The sequence below is a fragment of the Mesoplodon bidens genome (assembly GCF_964165515.1).
Source record: "Mesoplodon bidens genome assembly, chromosome: 10".
In the NCBI taxonomy this organism is placed as follows: Eukaryota; Metazoa; Chordata; class Mammalia; order Artiodactyla; family Ziphiidae; genus Mesoplodon; species Mesoplodon bidens.
The window spans coordinates 52113669-52135575 of NC_138172.1; the positions used below are offsets into that span (position 1 = coordinate 52113669).

The 21907-nt window shown below is 46.7% G+C and overlaps 2 protein-coding genes and 1 long non-coding RNA gene across 6 annotated transcripts in view; 1 reads left to right on the plus strand and 2 right to left on the minus strand.

Annotated features, from left to right (window-relative positions):
* The window catches only part of CRTAP (cartilage associated protein), a 35097-nt gene extending 27965 nt beyond the window's left edge, over positions 1–7132 (minus strand). Inside the window, exons 1-2 of the mRNA XM_081245808.1 lie at positions 6584–7132; positions 950–1099 (exon numbers count right to left, since the gene is read on the minus strand). Of these exons, the coding sequence (XP_081101934.1) occupies positions 950–1099; positions 6584–7054 (621 nt within the window). The 5' untranslated portion in view covers positions 7055–7132. The remainder of the gene's footprint in view (positions 1–949; positions 1100–6583) is intronic.
* Positions 7133–13028: 5896 nt separating this feature from the next.
* Positions 13029–20204, minus strand: LOC308623441. Of its 3 annotated transcripts, none has more exons than XR_014016822.1 (3): positions 19976–20204; positions 16968–17101; positions 13029–13679 (listed from the first exon to the last, which is right to left on the minus strand). It is a non-coding gene; the product is annotated as an uncharacterized lncRNA (long non-coding RNA). The 3 variants fall into 3 exon arrangements; XR_014016823.1 differs by lacking the exon at positions 19976–20204 and adding an exon at positions 19243–19372; XR_014016824.1 differs by lacking the exon at positions 19976–20204 and having other exon boundaries at positions 16968–17254.
* Positions 19620–21907, plus strand: part of GLB1 (galactosidase beta 1) — a 92556-nt gene continuing 90268 nt past the window's right edge. For both annotated transcript variants that reach the window (XM_081245809.1, XM_081245810.1), the window contains exon 1: positions 19620–19772. In XM_081245809.1, coding sequence (XP_081101935.1) covers positions 19701–19772 — 72 coding nt within the window. In that variant the 5' untranslated portion in view covers positions 19620–19700. The remainder of the gene's footprint in view (positions 19773–21907) is intronic.

Consider the following 21907-nt stretch of genomic DNA (forward strand, 5'->3'; position numbering starts at 1 on the left):
GGCTGAGGGGCCAGGGAGCAGGCATAGCAGAGCCGAGTCGAGGCATGGGCTGAAAACCAGGAAGCAGGTAAGGTCTCCGACTCAGCTGTGAGACCCCCATCCCTCTCTCGAGACTGGCTCTCAGATACCAGTAGAGAAGCACAGACACCCCACCAGCCCTGCAGAAGGCTGGAGAATTCTTCCCTGGAAAACTGAAGGGCTCCAGAAAAGAGACTTCACCCACTATGTTTGAGGGTCACCACCAGTGAAAATGTGAGCTTGAGATCTGGTCCCACGATAGGAAACCCTGGAGTCAGACCTTAGGATCTAACGGCTCCCATGGGTACTTTCAACACATCCCTGTTTTCAACCCTGCCCACCCTCCACTGGTACCCACACCCCCAGAGCCTGAGCTCGACAGGGCTGGACAAGAGTAAGTGCTCAAAGGGCTTAGATTCTTCCTCTTCTTATTGTCCTCATTCTTTCTCATCAGAATTCCCCTCTGCAGATGCAGAGACTTAAGTAGCCTCCAATCTGTCAAGTCAGTCCTCCTAGTGCCTCTATTTCCTTTCCAACTTAAGATATAAAGTTGTGTGTGTGTATTAATATATATGTTTCCTAGCTTCATCAGAAATGGAGAATTATATTTCTGTTTCTCCTATTCTTGGTCATTTTCAGATGATTTCCAAGACCGTCTTTATTCTACCATCTTATTCTACCATCACATGACCATATTTCTAAAATGTAGCCTTTTTTTTAAAAGTGGCTTTAAAATCATCATGGAAAGTAAAATTGCATTCTTAAATGGATCAACTAGGTGTTAAAAAGGCAATCATTTCTATTGTCATAATATTCATTAAATGTCATCAAAAATCACTAGCGGTCCTTTGATGTCAATAGATGTTCACTGAGATACGCTTCTTTGACAGCTCGCATTGCAAGTAACCACTGTGTAAAAATGCAAATATACCTCATACAACTTGGTTTCCAAGTCTTTAATGTAGTCCTCGGCATCGGGCAGGCTCTTGTAATAAGCCATGTTTCTCTTCATCATTTCATCATCAGGATGCTTCAGTAGAAAGGTGTGAGCAGCTGCAATGGCTTTTGGAAGATTATTTGCCTAAAGTACAAAGAAGAAAGAGAAAAGCTACTCAATGGGTGGTGAGCATGAACCTCTGTTCAGTCCTTCAGCAACTTTGTGTTTCTACACAATTTTGGAAGCTAAGGGTTCAGTGATTTCCAAGACCCAGCAAGGTCTGGTCCAGCCACTCTGGAAGAGTGTTCATTCCCTGCAGGTGAGTAGATGGCCTTTGTGTGCCTATCCCAATCTACGCCCTGCAGTCTCCACCCTACCCTGCCCTGCCCGGGAGGCTGGTGTACAGGCTGTCACAACAGACTCCCTTGCCCCCCAGCTTCCAGTGGGTTCATCAATGTGGAGCTCCAACAGGAGCCAAACAGGAACCCAACAGGAGACTGAAGGAAGGGAAGAGAATAAGGCTGGGCTGTTAGTGTCCTGGCTCCCTCCCTGCAAGGTCGCTCCCTTGAATGAAGGTCACAGCCCCTCTCAAAGGGGGCCTCTCCTTCCGGTATCTCTCCTTCTGGCTTCCAGCAATTGGTCTCTCCCTTGCCCCCTCTGGCCTGGGTCGGGGAGTGTCACACCTCACTGTCACTAGCCCTTGTAACTACCTGCTTTATTAAATGTTCCTCCAACTACCCAGTATGACTACATCACATCTTTTCTGCCAGAACCTTGACAGATGTATCAATACTTTCCAGAGTCTCTCAAAGATCTCCGCTTCACTGTTCTCAGTGATTCCCACCACCTCCTCACTTACTCATCCATTCACTCAGCAAATATTTATTGCAAACCTCCTACATGCCAGGCACTGTTCTAGGAAATGGGCCTGTAACAATGAGCAAAACAGGGAAAGAATCCCTGCCTTTACGTACTGGACATGCAAGTGAGCCCTCCCTATTCCCGTAACCTTGATCAAGAACCTCTTTTTTTTTTTGGTGGGGGGACATGCCTCCTTATGACCTGTTTATTTCAAGTAATTGACCCAACCTGTACCAAATGGATTAATTTCCTCTCTCCTCTATCTATATATATAGATACACACACACACACACACACACACACACACACACACACACACACCATCATATACATGGGTCTACAGGTGAATACTTGCAGATAGGCATGTTGACATGTAACTTTACTATTTCATGGATTTATGTGTACTAATATATTTTATACACTATATAATATATAATGTAATATATGTAATACATTATAATTAAAATGTATATATTTTTGTAAATAAGTTCATTTGTATCTTTTTTCTTAGATTCTGCATATAAGCGATATCATATATTTCTCTGACTTACTTCACTCAGTGTGACTATCTCTAGGTGCATCCATGTTGCTACAAATGGCATTATTTCATTTTTTTTATGGCTGAGTAATATTCCATTGTATATATGTTCCACATCTTCTTTATCCATTCATCTGTCGATGGACATTTAGGTTGCCTCCATGTCACAGCTATTGTAAACAATGCTGCAATGAGCATTGAGGTGCATGCATCCTTTCGGACCGTGTTTTACTCCAGATATATGCCCAGGAGTGGGTTTGTCGGGTCATATGGTAGCTCTATTTTTGGTTTTTTAAGGAACCTCTGTACTGTTCTCCACAGTGGCTGTACCAATTTACATTCCCACTAACAGTATAGGAGGGCTCCCTTCTCTCCACACCCTCTCCAGCATTTATTGTTTGTGAATTTTTTGATGATAGCATCTTTTGTGTCATCCTGTGTTCTGTCTCCCTGCTTTTCACACCTCTTTGTGGTCTCAGCTAATGGGTCTGTTTCCCCCTCCAGAATCTGAGCCTTGAAGGACCCAGCAGGGTCATTCATGTCTGCACTCCTGGTACCTGGCACAGTTCCTGCGACAAAGCAGGACTTGGTAAGTGCCAGTGATTTGGATGTAACCTCACCACTGCATAATATTTTCATGAAATTAATTCATGTTTCCCTCTATTTTCCCCTCTCTCTCTTCTCCCCATTAGGTGGTGGTCAGCTGATTCTGAGTTTCACTGCCTCATGGGAGGTAGCTGTCTGGTCAGGGCACAGAAACATGACAAAAGCCCCTGTACTCTTGAGAAAACTTGGCAAGTATGGGAAGAGGAGGAAATCGGGAGAGGGAGCTGCAGGAAGAAGCTGACTGGCTTGGAAGAAGAAGAGGGAGGAAGAGGAATCCTCTAGGCCAGAAGAAAGTCCCCCTTGGGGTCTGCAGGGGCAGCAAGGTCTGTGGCCCTTGACCTTCAGGTTTGGCACCTGCAGGCGGAGCCCAGGAGAGCAGAAGTCCTTAGAGAGGAATGGGATGCTCTGGGGGCGGGAGGCTCAAGAGGTGGGCAGCCGAGGATAGGGACACCTCCCTGTGTGGACACGCGAGCAGCAAACAGAGGGCCCCCCGCGATGTCCTGGCTCCTCGGTCCCCTGGAATCACAGCACAACCTGGTGGGGTGGGGGGAGGCCCCCGGATCTCGTGCACAGAGACTCCTTCAGCCAATCCAGAGGGACACTCGGGGGCAAGAATTAGGGAATTCAGTTTGGAGAGAGAAAAATAAAGGGATACTTGGCACACTCTGGATTTCCGAGAATCAAAGGATAGTACATACCTGTGCAAAACTGCCCCAGCATGGGAGCCCAGTCATCTGGAGACAATGGCAGTGGCTGCCCTGGAGGAGTGATGGGTGGTGATAAGGACAGACTCCCAGAAGTCAGTGCTGATATTTGGGGAATGCCAGCTAGTGACCTGGAGTGTGACTGCCTTTTTTTTTCTTTGGCTTTGCTGCCGGCTGCTTGTGGGATCTTAGCTCATGGACCAGGGATGGAACTCTGGGGGGGTGGGTGGGGCCGGAAGGGGGATGGGGAAGCACAGAGTCCTAACCACTGGACCACCAGGGAATTCCCAGAACTGCCTTTGAAAGAGTTCTACAGACAGCTTTATACTCCTGGCTGGAAAAAGGCCAGTCTGGCAGCTAGAAGGAAGGGAAGAGTATGAATGCAGCCCTTTTTCAAGCATGTGCCAATGAAATTAGATTCTCTGATTCTCAGAAGAGCACTTAGAAAGAGTGGCACAGAGTGGGATTTTTAAGGCCTCTCACTCAGGACCTGAGTTTTACAAAATGGAATCCCTTCCTGAAGGATGATTTTATTCATTTTTAACTCCAGCTGTGTCAGCTGGAGCATGGAGCCACATCTTGACAGCTAAACCTCTGACAGACCCCAGGCAGGTTTTAGAGAAGGAGGGGGTGGGGGAACCTACCCTGCCATGGGCTCCTGAGAGACAGCCACCTGCACGAGAGGCTCCCAGTCACCTGCCAAACCAGCCACCCCTCAACCAGGGGAGGACACAGTCCAGGTCCAGGCAAAGAGGGGGTAAGCATGCCTGCGAGGCAGCCAGCTCTGTCAGCTCAGAGTTCAACAGTCATCAAGGATTTGATAAAGCGCTGGGGCCCACCTGTTCCTCAGCCTGTGGGGAAGATGAGCATTTCATGGAGATGGCGGCCACAGAGAGAACCCACAGCTCATGACATGAACCTAAGTCAGGCTGGGAGCATGAAACCTACCGTGGTTTCAGATCCTGCTAGAGCAGGAAGCACCATCCATCTCCAGTACCTGTCGCTAGCCGTCAGGTGCCAGGTAGAATGAATGGGCCTGTCACCAATTATTTTCTCTCTACCCAGAAACAGAGTTTGAAAATATAAACACCATTAAGGAAAAAAAAAAAAAAATCAGCCATACAATATCATCACCCCAAATCACTTTCTCAGTGATTTTCAGTTGAAGCAATTAAGTGAAGGTTCTGGTTTATTTATAAAATTCTAAACTTCTCCCTGCCCTGTAAGTGATCTCAAAATACTAAGACGGATGGTATTATACTGACTTTTTTTTTTTTGGCTGCACCCCACAGCTTGCAGGATCCTAGTTCCCTGACCTGGGATCGAACCCATGCCCCCTGCAGTGGAAGTGCAGAGCCTTAACCACTGGACCGCCAGGGAATTCCCTATACTGACTTATAAGTAAGTGATTGTTACAAGACCTACAAAGGGGTTTGAGAGAAGCTATGAATTTCCTAACCTTTGAGGATGCCAGGATGGAGGAAACCCCTGCCTTCTGGTCACATTGTAGCACTGCAGTCCCCTCCTCCCTGCAGCACTTGTTTCAAAGTCATCTGTATATTAAAGAAATCAGAGCTTCCACTATTCTCCAGGTTTAAAAATAAAACGTTTTCCCCTTGACTATGTGACTCAAATTTGGCTCAGACTGTATTTGCCAAAAGTTCTACAAAAAAGAGAGAGGATTAAAACGAGTCCTTTCTAGCATAAAAAATACTGCTTGTATGAGTCAGCCATCATTTCTGCATTTCATACATTCTGGAAATGTATTAATCTTATCCCCGGGCCTCTCACTGTTGTGGCCTCTCCCGTTGCGGAGCACAGGCTCCGGACGCGCAGGCTCAGCGGCCATGGCTCACGGGCCTAGCCGCTCCGTGGCATGTGGGATCTTCCCAGACCCGGGCACGAACTCCTGTCTCCTGCAACGGCAGGTGGACTCTCAACCACTGTGCCACCAGGGAAGCCCTCCCCGTTCTATTTTAAAATTGTTTTTTTATTGCCAGGACAAACATTCACAAATCTGATACTTATATAAAACTGTAACCAGGCACAGAAATAACACAGCTTTTCTCCTATTTAGGGTTTCTGCTATTTTATGGCTCATATTAATGCAACACACACGCAGCTCCGTTTCTGGGAAATATGAAAAACAGATCTTGCAGCCCAAAGACTGAAAGCAAAGTTTAAAAAATCGTTTGCGGTTAGAGAAAGTAGAAACTGGACTTTGAGAGGGCTCTACTGGCAAAACCCGGTGAAGACCCACCAAGCTAAAACCTGTTCATACAGTAACAGGGAATTCAGCCCCTCTTAAAACTTGTGGGTCCCCAGAGTAAGGACTGAAAGGATAGAGACTGCAATTTGTGGCTATTTTTACTCAGCAATCACAGGCAGAATGTAAGCAGCCACAAAAAGGAGGAAGACAACTGTGTTAATTCTAGATGAAAGACAGCCAGCCCAGAGCGCCAGCCCTGACGAATCACAGCGCTCAGCTTCTCCTCCAGGCAGGGAAGTGTCCTTCCAAGGAGCCCTGCCCTTTCCTGGCCTTAATTTCCTCTTTAAAAGGGACCGGCCGGCTCCGCAGGTCCTCTTCCGCCCTATTACTGAAAGGCACCACTCACTTGAGAAATGGGATTTTAATGGTATATACCAAAAAACGAGTCTGTCTTCAAATAACACTGTGCTAGGCGTTCTATGTATGTTCTCCGCCTCAGAACAACCCTTCAAGAAAAGTATTTTCATCTCTATTGAAGATGAAGAATAGGGGGAACAGGATTTGAAGGCGTCCTTTGGCAGCGCGGGGGGGGGAAAGAACTAAGTCAAGAAAGAGCGGTGGGACGCGGCCCAGGACCGAGGGACAGAGCCTGGGCCTAGGGGCGGGGCCTAGGCTTGGGGGCGGGGCGGGGCGAGGCGAGGCGGACTTGCCTTGAAGTAGGCGAACTGCAGGAACTTGTAGGGCTCTCGGCGCTGGAAGTCGGCCAGCACTTCGCGGCTGGGCTGCGACTGGCGGAAGGCCGGTAGGCCCTGCTTGCAGCGCTTGAGGCAGTGCGCGCGGCGCAGCAGTCCCCCGAAGAGGCGCAGCTCCGGGTGGCGCGCGAGGCCGGCGGCGGGCTCGGGCTGCGGCGCCGCGCTGCAGTTGCGGTGGCAGAAGGCCTCGCTGTCGCGTAGCAGGCGGTGCAGCCGCAGGCTGATCTCCAGATAGCCCACGCTCTCCGCCCAGTGCTCGCCGCTGTATTGGTCCAGCGCGTGCCGGTAGGCCGACTCGAGCGGCATCAGCTCGTCCCGAGGGAAGCTGCGGAAGCTGTAGCGCTCGTACTGGGCGCGCCCTGAGCGCAGCGCGCAGCCAGCGCACAGCAGCGCCAGCAGCGCCGCGGCCGCCCGGCGCCCCGGCTCCATCGCTCCCGGCGGAAGGAAGGAAGGAAGGAAGGAAGGAGGGGTGTGAGAAGGAAAGGAAGCGGGAGGACTGAGCGACGCGGCGAGCCGAATGCTGGGGAGGCGGGGACGCCAGCCTCCGGCCCGCCCCGTCCGGCTGCCCCTCCCCACCCAATCCGGGGGTCCGAGCGAAGCTGCCAGCGCGGAGTGGGTGTCCTGGGGAGGGGCGCTGCCCTCTAGTTCCTGCACGATCTAACCCGTGATCCCGGGCTCCACTGTTAGCTCCTTTATAAAGAGGGCGGTCTGCAAGCCAGACGCGGCCCTAATGGATCATAGATCAGCGCTGCTTACACTTTAGAATCTCTTAGAGGACTTGTGAAAACGCAGATTCCTGGACCGTGACCCCAGAGTTTCTCATTCAGCAAGTCTGGTTGGGATGGGGATCTGAGGATCTGCGATTCTAACTGGCACCCTGCTGAGACTGATCCTGCGGGTCCACGGCCTACACTTTGATGGCACTGCGACGACCTCATTTCAATGAGAAAGACAATGCATCAATAAAATTAATAAGGATGTCAGTGGCGCTTTGTAAACTATTAAGCTAATCAAGTTGAAGATGCACACACCTTATGACTGCCATTCCACTCCTCAGAATACGCTGGAGAGGGAATTCCCTGGCGGTCCAGTGGTTAGGACTCGGCGCTTTCACTACTGAGGGCGTGGGTTCAATCCCTGGTGGGGGAACTAAGATCCGGGGAGCAGCGCGGTGCGGCCAAAATATTTTTTAAATAATAAAAAATAAATAAAAGAATACTCTCAAGAAACTTGTATGTGTGCATCAAAAGATGCGGATAGAGGGGCTTCCCTGGTGGTCCAGTGTCTAAGACTCCGTGCGCCCAATGCAGGGAGCCTGGGTTCCATCCCTGGTCAGGGAACTAGATCCCATATGCCGTGACTGAGAGTTCGCATGATGCAACTTAAGATCCTGTGGGCCACAACTAAGACCCGGTGCAGCCAAATAAATAAATTAATTTTTTTAAATAAGTAAATAATTTACAGAAAAATTAAAAGGATAGTAGAAACAATTCCTATATAGCTCTCATCCACATTCACAAATTGCTGTTATGCCACATTTACTTTATATTTATCTCTATGTTTTTTTCTGAATCATTTGAGAGTACATGGCATACATGAGGTCACTTACCCCTTAATCTTTTAGTATTGATATGTATGTCCTAAGAACTAAACTACAGACAATGATCAAATTCAGGAAACTTAGCATTGATGGAAGACTAATCTATATTCCCTATTCCTGTTTTGTCAACTGTCCTAATAATGTCTTTTTTTTTTTTTTTTTTTTTTTTGCGGTACACGGGCCTCTCACTGTTGTGACCTCTCCCGTTGCGGAGCACAGGCTCCGGACACGCAGGCTCAGCGGCCATGGCTCACGGGCCTAGCCACTGCGCGGCATGTGGGATCTTCCCGGACCGTGGCACGAACCCGTGTCCCCTGCGTCAGCAGGCGGACTCTCAACCACTGCACCACCAGGGAAGCCCCATAATAATGTCTTTAACAGCACTTTATTCCCCTGGGCAGGATACGATCCAATACCCTGTGTTGAATCTAGCTGTCTCTTCTAGTTGGTGTTCTGGAATCTGAACCTTCAGCTTTTCTTGTCATACCATTGACACTGTATAATAATACAGGCCAAAACAACAATGAGATCCACTACACACCTATTAGAATGGCCAAAATTCAAAATACTGACGACACCAAATGCTGACAAGGATGTAGAACAACAGGAACTCTTCATTCATTGCTGGTGGGAATACAAAATGATACAGCCACTTTGGAAGACAGTTTGGCAGTTTCTTACCAAACTAAACATACTCTGCCATACCATCCAGCAATTACATTCATTGGTATTTACTGAAATAAATTGGAAACTTATGTCCACACAGAAATCTGCACACAATTATTTATAGCAGCTTTTTACATAATTGCCAAAACTTGGAAGGAAACAAGATGTCCTTCAATAGGCGAATGAATAAATAAACTGTGGTACATCCAGGCAATGGAATATTACTCAGCACTAAAAATAAATGAGCTATCAAGCTGCAAAAAAGACATAGAGGAAACAAATACATTTTACTAACTAAAAGAAGCCAATATAAAAAGGCTATATACTGTATGATTCCAAATATATGGCATTCTGGAAAAGGCAAAATTTTGAAGACAGTAAAAGGAGCAGTGGCTGCCAGGTGTTGGGGGGAGAGAGGGACAAACAGGCACAGCACAGAGGATTTTTAGGGCAGTGAGACTATTCCGTGTGATACTATAATGGTGGATAAATGTCATTATACATTTGTCAAGACCCACAGAATGTGAAATACCAAGAGTGAACCCTAATGTAAGCCATGGATTTTGGGTGATTATGATGTGTCAAAGTAGTATCATTGGTTGTACTCTATATACCACTCTGGTATGGGATTCTGATAGCAGGGGAGGCTGTGTGTATGTAGTGATGGGAGGTATGTGGAAAATCTCTGGACCTTTCACTCAGTCTTGCTGCAAACCTAAAACTGCTTTAAAAATTAAAGTCTATTTTAAAAAAGAACACAGTCCAGTTATTTTATAAAAAGCCCTTCACGGGGGCTTCTCTGATGTTTCCTCATGATTAGATTCAGATTAGGCTCTTTGGACTAGAATATCATCCTTCTCGGCTGTCACAGAAGGAACACACTGTCTTACTTTATCACCTTATCGGTGACATTAATTTTGATTACCTTGTTAAGGTCGTATCCATTTTCTCCACTTCATTTTTTTTTGTAATTAATAAGTGTTTTGGGTATGATACAGCAGCACAGTTCCTAATAGCAGAAATAACCTGTCTAAAAGCAGAAGAGTGGATTTTTTTTTTTTAGAGAGAGAAAGGATGTGTGCAGAGGAGAATATTTTACAGCAGAGGATAGTGAAAGAATTACAGCTACACATAACAACACAGTTCAACCTTAAAAAGAAAAAAAGAACGATTCCACTTGTCTAAAAGTTTAAAAATATGCTAAAGTACACAAAATATTATTTAGGAATGCAAGTAATACAGTCTTATTTCATACAAACATGCAGGGTAAAACTGTAATGAAAAAGGAGCCATAAACAGAAACTTTGGAGTGGTTTCCTGTAAGGTGGAAGGAAGGACATGGAATTGGAAGAGGGTCACAGGAGGGAGAGGGGATGAAAGTGAGTATGGGAACATTCACTGCATCATTTTTTAATGCCATACATATATTTTAAAGATATTATTTTAGGGCTTCTCTGGTGGCGCAGTGGGTGAGAGTCCGCCTACCGATGCAGGGAACGCGGGTTCGTGGCCTGGTCCGGGAGGGTCCCACATGCCGCGGAGTGGCTGGGCCCATGGGCCATGGTTGCTGAGCCTGCATGTCTGGAGCCTGTGCTCCGCAACGGGAGGGGCCACAGCAGTGAGAAGCCCCCGTACTGCAAAAAAAAAAAAAAAAAAAAAAAAGATATTATTTTACAGTTCTTTGTTATTTTAAAAACAATCTTTAGGGGAAAAAATTGCAATGGTGATGTAAAGAGAATGAAACAAGTGGATGGGATGGGGGAGGGCGGGAGACTGCACGAGGAGGTGATGTCTGAGCCGACCTGAATGGGGTCATGGAGGTGGTGGGGGGATGTGCGAGTGAGGGGAAGCCTGTGGAGAGAGCTGAGCTGGGACGAGAGTTTACCTGGTTCCCTGGAAACTCCTGACCAATCTGTGACCATCTTGCTTGGGGCTTGATATCCTTAATGTACGGAGAACATGAAAAAGTCAATACCCCAATTCCAAAACAGACACACAAAGGGGCCAATAAACAGAAAAGAGTTCAATCCCACTAACAAGAAGTGTACCCTCCTTTTTTCTTCTCATCTGGCTTCCTCTCTTGTCCTTGAAGTCAGTTTAAGTCAACCTGGTGGGGTTAATGGAGAGAAACTGTCATACGTGCACTGTGTCCTCTGCTGAAATATCATCTGGTGTTGGTCACCACTAAGGCGTCACCCTCGTTATCTTGGCCCAGCCCCTCCAGGTCCATCAGCTCTATGCCACTTCCAGGGCATTCTGCTTTGAGAGTGGGGTTTGGGAAATCTCTGGGAGCTCCCTGGAGCCCAGGCTACCTCCACATATCACAAGCCGGTGTCCCACACAAGATGGCTCTGGAGGAGGAGACAAGAAGGGTACAAGAGACGGAGAGAAGGCTACTGTGGCCAGAGTATAAACAGTGGGGGAGGGACTTCCCTGGCCGTCCAGTGGTTAGGGCTCCACGCTTTCACTTCAGGGGGCCCAGGTTCCATCCCTGGCCTGGGAACTAAGACCCCACAAGCCACACGGCACAGCTCTTCCCCCCTAAAAAAAAAGAGTTGGGGGCTTCCCTGGTGGCGCAGTGGTTGAGAGTCCGCCTGCCAATGCAGGGGACACGGGTTCGTGCCCCGGTCCGGGAAGATCCCACATGCCGCAGAGAGGCTAGGCCCATGAGCCATGGCCGCTGAGCCTGTGCGTCCGGAGCCTGTGCTCCGCAACAGGAGAGGCCACAACAGTGAGAGGCCCGCGTACCGAAAAGAAAAAAAAGAGTTGGGGAGAGAGTGTGGGGCAACAAAGGTTAACTGGAATTGCCTTTGAGGAGACAGTCGTGGGTGGGCAGGTGGAGGTGGAGGGAACAGTTGCTTCCCATGATAATTCAACACAATTTATAAATGGAAGTGAAACCAGACAATGTCTACAGTGGCTGACCCCTGCTTCGGGGGTCTGTTCAGCTTCATTAGAGCTGTGTCCAAGAGTGTCTCCTCCCTAAAGGAGCCACCGTCCCCCAGGTGACTTTTTTTTTCTTTTTTTTTGCCGGCACGAACCCGTGTCCCCTGCATCGGCAGGCGGACTCTCAACCACTGCGCCACCAAGGAAGCCCCCCAGGTGACTTTAATGACAAATTCTCCTTCATGAATTTATTCATTCTTTCAATACACTGTTCAGCATCTACCTTATACCAGGTCCTGCCCTTGGCACTGGAATGCAAACATGAATCACACATATATCCTTGACTGAAAGGAACTTCCAGTCGAGTAGAGATAAGACATCTATAGTTTTTTAATTTGTTCCATTAACCTATAGTGAACTCTTCCATTAACCTATAGTGAACCTATACGCACGGTATTAAATAAATATCACCTCTTTCCTAAGGGAACTCAAAGTCTGGAGAAGACATAAGTAAACCTTCAATTACCCACCACCAGAGCTGGAAAGAGTGCTGTGTGGGCCCCAAAGAGAGCTGGGTAACTGTCTTAATGGGTTCAGGCTGCTATAACAAAATTACCATAGACTGGATAACTTATAAACAGAAATTTATTTCTCACAGTTCTGGAGGCTGAGAAGCCCAAGATCAAGGTGCTGGCAGATTTGTGTCTGGTGAGAACCTGCTCTCTGGTTCATGGATGGCCATCTTCTCACTGGGGCCTCACAGGATAGAAGGGGCAAGGGAGTTTTCTGGAGTCTCTCTCTTCCTTTTTTCTTTGGCTGGGCAGCTTGCAAGATCTTAGTTTCCTGACCAGGGATTGAACCCAGGCCACGGCAGTGAAAACACCAAGTCCTAACCACTGGACCACCAGGGAATTCCCTGGAGTCTTTTTTTGGCCACGCAGCATGCGGGATCTTAGTTCCCCAACCAGGAATCGTACCTGGGCCCCTGCAGTGGTAGAGCAGAGTCCTAACCACTGGACCGCCAGGGAAGTCCCAGGGGTCTCTTTTTTAAGGGCACTAATCCCATTCATGAAGGCCCCGTCCTCATGAACTAATCACCCCAAAGACCTCAAAGACCTCACCTCCAAACACCATCACTTTGGGGATTAGGTTTCAACATATGAATTTGGTGGGGGCTGGGGGTGGGACATAAACATTCAGTCTATAGCACTAATCTAGTCTGAGTCTGGGAAAGTTTCTTGCAAGAGGCCATTCTTTTTTTCTTTTTTAAAATGTATTTAATTTATTTATTTTTGGCTGTGTTGGGTCTTCACTGCTGCGCGCAGGCTTTCTCTAATTGAGGCGAGCAGGGGCTACTCTTCCTTGCGGTGGCTTCTCTTGTTGCGGAGCAGGGGCTCTAGGCACACGGGCTTCAGTAGTTGCAGCACACAGGCTCAATAGTTGTGGCTCACAGGCTCTACAGCACAGGCTCAGTAGTTGTAGTGCACGGGCTTATTTGCTCCGCGGCATGTGGGATCTTCCCGGACCAGGGCTCGAACCCATGTCCCCTGCATTGGCGGGTGGGTTCTCAACCACTGCGCCACCAGGGAAGCCCCAAGAAGCCATTGTTGAACTCCTTTAAAGGATCTGAAAAAATGGAATAGAAGTTTGCTGGAGGCAAAAATAAACAAAGGAAGAAGATTCTGGGCGAAGAAAACAACACTACAAAGGAGAAGACAAGTGATGGGACTGGTGGCCAAATAACAGCATAGGAGACCCCTCAGTGTGATCTCCACAGGAAAAATGAGGGCCTGGGAATTCCCTGGCGGTCCAGTGGTTATGACTCCACGCTTCCACTGCTGGGGGCCTGGGTTCAATCCCTGGTCAGGGAACTAAGATCCCACAAGCTGTATGGTGTGCCCCCTACAAAAAAATAAAATTAATTAATTAATTAAATTAAATAAAGAAAGATGAGGGCCTGAGTTAAGGCACAGACCATAAAGGGTCATAACACAGAGAAAGATAAATGTCATAAGTTAGATGTAGGTAGAGCGGTGTGGAAATTGTTGGAAGGAAAGGACTCCTTCAGCTAGTGCAAGCACTGATTACTTCATCACAAAAGAGGTATTAAATCTGGGACTTGAAATGGGAATGAGTTGTGACCTATGGTCCTAAAAGCAAAATCTAAGAGGACATCCCCAAAACCCATGGTTAGAGAAAGTTCAAGAAATACATACAGGCAATGGTAGGCTGCAGAGCAATTTCTTCATGTTCAACAAATAATTACCTTATCCTGGGCTAGAAAACAGAGGCTGAGGCAAGAACTAAGTGCTCATTCTTTATTTGGGAGGTAAACCCATGACAGTGGGAGAGAGAGGAGAGGCAAAGAGGGAAAGGAAGGATGAGATGCAACACAAAGTAATGTGTTACCACACTGGCTACGGCTTCAGAAAAGCCTTGGCAGGTGGACCCACTAGACTACGTGGAATGTCTCTGAACAGGCTATACAGAGAAACCACTCCTTGAAATAGTTGATCCGAAGGAAGAAGGGAGAAGCCATTTATTTACTGGCTCTTTTCCTCCTCTGATCTCTGTTGCACTATGGTTCTCTACGGGGGAGTGAACTTGCCTGCCCCTCTGGGTTGCACCACCCAGCCTCTGGCAGCCACGTAGGAAGCATGGTGCTTTGTTCCAGTGAGTGCAGAGGTGTGTAGAGGAGCCAGAAACTCCAGATGGTTGCTTTGGGGCAGCAGATGTGCTGCCAGGGCAGCTGAGTGAAACAGGAAGACTAGAGCTCTGGAGACAGGTGACTAGGGAATCTGAGGCATCACACAGATAATGTTTGCTATAGCACTCAGAGAGGTTGTGATCAAATTACCACGGAAACTCTCTGACCCAGAAGTTGCAAACTTAAATCTCTTGTGGGGCTTGCAGGCCATGTCAAAAGAGCAGTGGACCAGATGGAGATTGTTGCCAACTGGAAGAACCTACCTGCCTAAAGAATGTCCCAATGCATATCTCTGATCTACTGTTACCCTGGTATGGCCAGACCTTCTGATCTTTGAAGAGAAACTGGAAATCCAGATTATGTAAATTCCCCTGATTAAATATTGACAATTCCATTGATTACATAAAATTTAAGACACCGATGGGCCAACATGGTGACTGTCAAAACAAATAGCCCTTTGGCCATATCTAGTTGTAACCTTCGACTGAGCTAGAAAACTACTGTGATCATTCAGAGACATGAATCACGGCTGCAGATGTGGATATAAAGACAGGGGGGGCTAAATCCAGGGGCCCAGATGAAGAAGAAACAACAGGCCTAGATAAACACAAAGGGGAAAAAAACAACACTGCAAAGAAGCAGCTGGGAGACCCTAGGGAAGCAGATGCTTTTGCCAGATAGTGAAGGCAAAGTCATTTTCCCCCCCCACTAAGGCCGGCCTCACTTGGGGCATTTGTTTTTAGATCTCAGACTCCTGAAAGGGAGTTCGAGGACATGGTGACAAGGGCATCCTAATGCTCATGACTGTCAAGAGGGATGGGCCAGTCCTGGGACACAGCTGCTAACTTTTATTGGGATTGTGGGGAAACTGTTGCCAATGATTTCACAATTTTATCTTTTTATTGTTTCATAACCATACCCATCAGTTGGTTGCACAATTTAAACCCAGGATACAGGTCTTGGGACTTCCTGTATCAGAAAACTCAAAGACTCGTGAGAAGCATGAGGAATTGCTGCACATCAGAATTGTCTGCATCTGTTGGCAGGAGGCTTTATTATTTATTTTTTAAATAACTTTTTATTTTCATATAAGAATTGCTATATGCCCTTTACCTAATTCATCAATTGTTAACATTTTGCCTTATTTGCCCTTATTTGCTCCATAATCATGTACATGTAATAATATGTATATTATGTATAATGTATAATTATATATATAAACATATACATAAGATCATTGGAGAGGAAATTGCAGACATTATGCCCCTTACCCCTAAATGTTTCAGAGTGTATTACCTTTTTTTGTGTGTGTGTGATTTTTTAAACAATTTTTTATATTTATTTATTTATTTATTTATTTTTATTTTTGGCTGTGTTGGGTCTTAGTTGCTGCGTGCGAGCTTCCTCTAGTTGCAGTGAGCAGGGGCTACTCTTCGTTGTGGTGCATAGGCTTCTCATTGCAGTGGCTTCTCGTTGCAGAGCACAGGTTCTAGGCGCGCAGGCTTAGTTGCTCCGCGACACGTGGGATCTTCCCAGACCAGGGATCGAACTCATGTCCCCTGCAATGGCAGGCAGATTCTTAACCATTGCACCACCAGGGAAGTCCCAGAGCGTATTTCCTAAGAACATAACCACTGTATTGTTATCAAAATTAGAAAATTTAATCTTGATACAATATTATTTTCTAATCCATAGTCTATATTCAACTTTTGTTAATTGTCCCAATAATGTCTCTTGTAGCAATTTTTTTTCCTGGTTCACGATCCAATCTGGGATCATGCACTGCATTTACTTGTCATTTCTTTTTAGTGGAGGCCTTGTTTTTTCCTTGCTTTTAACATCTATCATTTAGTATTCCTAAAACCTATTGCAAATTACAATCACTTTAATAGAACTTTAAAAATATTAGAAATGTAAAGTTAGCTAAATTTTTACACTGAAATACAGATCATAACTGACACTGGAGGACTTCCCTGGCGGTCCAGTGGTTAAGACTCTGAGCTAGTGCAGAAGGCTCGGGTTCGTTCCGTGGTCAGGGAACTAAGATCCCACATGCCAAGTGGTGCAGGCCAGAAAAATAAAAAAAAGAAAGAAAAGAAAAGAACTGACACTGGAACCTGAGGAAAGCTCTGTTAGGACCACAATGGAAAACAGGTCATTCAAAGGGAGATTGATTCTTGTTCTAAAACTTTATTTATTTATTTATTTTTAATTTTTGTTGGAGAATAGTTGATGTACAATGTTCTGTTAGTTTCTGCTGTACAGCAAAGTGAATCGGTTATACATACACATATATCCACTCTTTTCTTAGATTCTATTCCCATATAGGTAATAACAGTATTGAGTAGAGTTCCCTGTGCTATACAGTAGGCCCTTATTAGTTATCTATTTTATATATAGCAGTGTGCATATGTCAATCCCAATCTCCCAATTTATCCTAACTTGTGCAAAGCCCTGTTAGGATAGAAAAACAAAGTTTTTACCTGTTATTGAGTCGCATATGTCTCTTCCCTTCATTGTTCTTAGGAGGCCTCTGTGCTTCTCAAGCTACCTTTGGTGAAGGATCAGTTTTGTTTCTGTGATTAACAGTGCTCTTTCCCATCTTTCAAGGACTGATCTGGTTGTACAAATTTATAACAATAAATTACTAGAAAAAAGAAATAAAAATAGACATAAAATTCGCATCTAATTTTTTCATTATTAGATGCAACAGACAAGCTTTCTCAAATTGCTATAAGTTTCCAAATACTTACTCTGAATTTCTGTATTTACCTTATGTCACTGGTCCTTGGACCACACTTAGAGTAGCACTGGTCTATATCAGAGCATGCCCCATATATAGTTGTATATGTGGACATCTTTCTACTGGAAATGATTCCCTATGGGGTGATAGCCTTCTCGAGATCATTTCATATTCCCCACAACCTGGAGCAGGCGGTTTACACACCAGCACACACTCTATATGCACACTTGGACAGGAACTATAAGTAAAGTAGGCACAGAAGCATGGCCTTGTAAAAGTAATTCGGGTTCTAATAAACTATAGTGGAAAAGAATATGAAAAATAATATATTTTGCTGTACACCAGAAACTAACACAACATTATAAATCAACTATACTTCAATTAAAAAATAAAAATAAAAAATAATTCGGGCTCTAAAGTCAGGCAATGAGGGACTTCCCTGGCTGTCCAGTGGTTAAGGCTCCGTGCTCCCAGTGCAGGGGGCTCAGGTTTGATCCCTGGTCGGGGAACTAAGATCCCGCATGCTGCACGGCAAGGCCAAAAAACCCAGAAAGCAACACAAAACAAAAAAAGGACTAAATGGCGAATACCCTTGTAACCACCCTCTAGTTCAAGAAACAAAACTTTGTTGCCCTTCCATGGGGCCCCTCACAATCTCAGGCCCTCACCCCCACAAATAACCACTATTCTTGACTTTTATAATCATTGCTCACAGTGTTAAAAACCAGACTAAGTTTTAAAAAGATGCACAAGTTGTAAAAAATAGTGCTAAAAAAAATTATTCTGACACTTGCTAAAATGGTAAGGAAGATTTCCTTCAAGACTTTTTTGTAATAAGGGTCAACTCTACTGCCATAGGTGGGGAGGGATGGGTCTCAATTCTAAGTACAGCAAAGATAGCTGGGGATTTACAGCCAGCAGAGAGAGAAGGGTTTGTTGGTGAAAAATTGTAAGAGGAGATCTCAAGGGTTTCTTGCTAAGGGGAGGTCAAGGACTTAGATGTCAAAGGGAGGTGGGGTGGGGATGAGGACCTTGATCAGATAACAAGAATTGGGGGATTGTTCCTAAACTGACTTAGCAGGATTCTTTGCTAAGACTGGACAATACAGGGCAGGCAAGGACAGGACAGGCATAGAAGGCCAAGGTCCAGGTCTAGAAGACTCTAAAAGAGTCTCTAGTCAGAGGAGCCTAATTAAAGTTTAGTCTAGGAGTCTGTCAATAGACCGCATAATTTAACCGTATATTTGTTTTTTTGTTTTGTTTTGGTTTGGTTTTGGCTGCGCCCTGAGACTTGTGGAACCTTAGTTCCCCCACCAGGGATCAAACCCAGGCCACCACAGTGAAAGCGATGAGTCCTAACCACTGGACCACCAGGGAATCCCCTAACCCTACATTTTTATTTTTCAAAACTAAGTTAACAATATGAAAGTCGAAAATATTTAAAACGAGTGAATTTTGTGGAATGTTAATTATAACTCAATAAAGCTGGAAAAATACATATATTTGAAATCGATTTCCCCAAAGGCTCCTTCCTCTGAGAAAGGGGGGATTTTCAGAGAGTTCGGGGAACTAGGTAGGAAAGACTTAACTTCAGACTCATATCTAGTGGTTAACCAGCGGTCCTGGACACGTTAACTCACACAGTAGAGACTTCGTTTTCACGAGTGGAAAACTTGGATAAAACTTGTATTTTATGCCCAGTTGACAGATCTGCGGCATCGCAGGGATGTTGAGAGGCTCAAGGGCAAAACTGAAAGATGGGAGGTGTTGCTACTCTTATCTCTCAAAACCCAACGATGAAATAAAAATTCCGCAGCCCCTGGTGCTTTGAGGGTTGGCATTCGGAAAGATTTCGCCACAGTTGAAACACACCTCTAAATGTATCAATAACCTGGAACAGTGGTTCTCAAACTTTAGCGTGAATCGGAACTACCTGGAGGGTTTGTAAAAATACAGATTTCTGGATCCCACCCCTAGAATTTCTTGGGCGAGGACCTGCTATTTCTAACACGTACCAGATACAGGATTGGTCTAGGGAACCACACTTTGCAGGCCCCTGGTTTAGTCTTCCGGACAGCCCCATAGGCAGGGCTGGGAGTCCATCTACTCCACTTAGGTTTATCTGGCCTCAACTTCCCTCTTCTGTCCTGTCAAGGGAGTCAGGGAGCAAGGAGACCCCTGTTAAAGTCCAACCCCGAGGCGCGTTATCAAGCTGCTGACAGCCAGGCCTCCTGAGGGTCTTTGCAAAAGGCCCCTCCCTCCGGCGGAGCCCTGCCAGGGCCAGATAACACCAGCCTGCTGTCACGCGGCCGCGCTTGGCCCCAGGCTCCCGCCTCCCTGGGTTCAGGGCTCGGCGGCCGCTGGGCGGGGCGCGGGGCGGAGCCGGCGCGGGGCGGTGCCAGGCCGCGGGTCCTCAGTCAGGTGACACCCGGGCCGGGCGCTGACTGTGGAGCCAGGAGGCCGGAGTGTGGATATGCCGGGGGTCGTTCGCATCCTCTCCCTGCTGCTGGTGCCGCTGCTGCTGGGCTCTGTGCGTGGCTTGCACGTAAGTCCACAGGACCCCCGCGCAGGAATGATGGATAGGGGACAGGCTGGCGGGGAACCGGGCTGGTGCTGCGGCCACCTGGGGTCCCAAAGGGCGGAGGTCCTGGGACCCCAAGGCGCGCCCGGGCCTGCAAGGCAACCGGGGGAGCTCAGGCAGTGGGCTGAGCCGGCAGAGGGCCGGCCGGGCGGAGCGAGCTTCCTTACTGGTAGCTCTGTCGCTCGTGTGTTCCTCCCCTGCCGCCTCTTTTCGCTGGGACCTACTTCCTTATTGGTGCAATGACCCCGGGGCTGAGATAAGGTGCTTTCCAGCTTTGCGGGTTTCCGGGAGGGGGATTCCAAGTAGCGCGCGTTCTTGGAGGGCGCCTTGGGCTCTGGCTTGGCGCGCCCTCCCTTGCCAGCGCTCTGCGGAGCGCTCCGGAAGGAGAAAAATGGGGTCAGGAGAGGCCCCCGCAATGGGAACACTGGATTAATTACCTTCGAGGTGTTCTCTTTTCGGACATCTCGTGCCCTTCTCGGCCCTTCCCGCCGCCTACTTTTTAAGGCTTGGATTTTCCAAACCTTCAGGGTTTGGCGGTGGGCAAGAGGCAGGCTGCAGGTAGCCGCCAGCGTTGCTGGAGGGAGGTCTGGCGGGGCGAGGTGCTGGGCGGTGCGGGCCGTGCACGATTGCGGGAGAAGAACTACAGCCTCAGTCCACCCGGCAGAGCTAAGACAGGGGCCGAGGGAACTCCGAATCGCTCCTGGGAAAGTCAGCATCACGGCCTTGGAAAGGTGGGGTGGATCTGAGGAGGGAGGGACCGGGGGATTGAAACGGGCGCCTGTCTCTCTGCACGTTCAGGGAACCAACTTTGGTTCCTCCAGAGTTTGGGTGGGCTGAGTCTGGGACTTGTTTTATAAGTGGAAAATGGTGAACTTTGACTTGCAAATTACACCTTTGATAAAAGGCTTTCAGTAAAGTGCGTAGGGCAGGGGGGAAAAAATATATATATATATATATATATTTATATTTATTTATTTATCTTAAACCGAGGTTGAGAATCTTATTTGGAAAACAACTGCTGAAAATATTTTCATTTTGGGTTCTTCTTGGGAAAAGGTCACCTCAAATGACTACTTGCTAACCTTTGTCTACCTTTGTGCTTCCCCTGCCCCAGTTTTTTGTCTGGCAGCCCTGGAGTGGGAACTAGCCAGCTATGAGAGCCACAGAGAATAGTTCAAGGATTCAGCGGCAGAGAAAGATGGGGAGAAGGCAGATCTTAACCAATATCTAGGAGTGTTGTGAGACAGGAGGGATAAGGATTTATGGAGGAGGAGCTGGGGGACAGGGCAGCCTGCCATGTCGTGGTTGCTCATTATCCTGTGCAGCATCATTCACAGGGGCTGCCCTGTGACTGCCAGGAGGCCGTCTTCACCCCAGGAATCCTTATGTCAGGTGTCTAGGTGTCCCTCCTGGGCCTAGAGCTGAAAAAGATACCAGCCGACTAGCTTTCCATGATTTCCTTCTTTACATTTATTTACAACAGCGGTTCTCAAACATTAACTGTCCTAGAAGTTAAAACCGAACATTTAAAAATATTTATTAACTTACTTAAGAAATCATAAAATCGTTATATGTTAATAAACTTTATATATTTCTTGAAAAATAATAATTTCTTCCCAAATTTTAGGGCGAAGAGTGACATTGTACATTTTTGCAAATCTCTTTCATGTCTGTCTTAATAGATGATAGTTGGATTCTCATAGCTACTTCTGCATTCAGTCTCGCTATATCACATGTCATGTAGACTCTGGAAAACTTCACTGTACACTCATGAGAGAATGGTTATGGCTTCGTACTGTTTTTGAAAATAGTTTTGACTTAATGGACCCCCCGATATGGTCTCCCTGGACCACACTTTGAGAACCGCTGGTTTAGAATAATGTTTTTCTTATTATAAAAGTTCATACGCATTATGGAAATACCTTAAACATACAGAAAACGGTAAGAAAATGAAACTGCCCATCCTGTTATAATCCAGCGTGTTTGTATTTCAATAATAAAATGTAGCAACTGACTGGTATTTGAGTGGCTTGGATTCAAGGTGGGTTGGGCAGGTTTAAGTGGCCTTCAGGTTTTGACTGGGGACAAGGAAGCTCTCA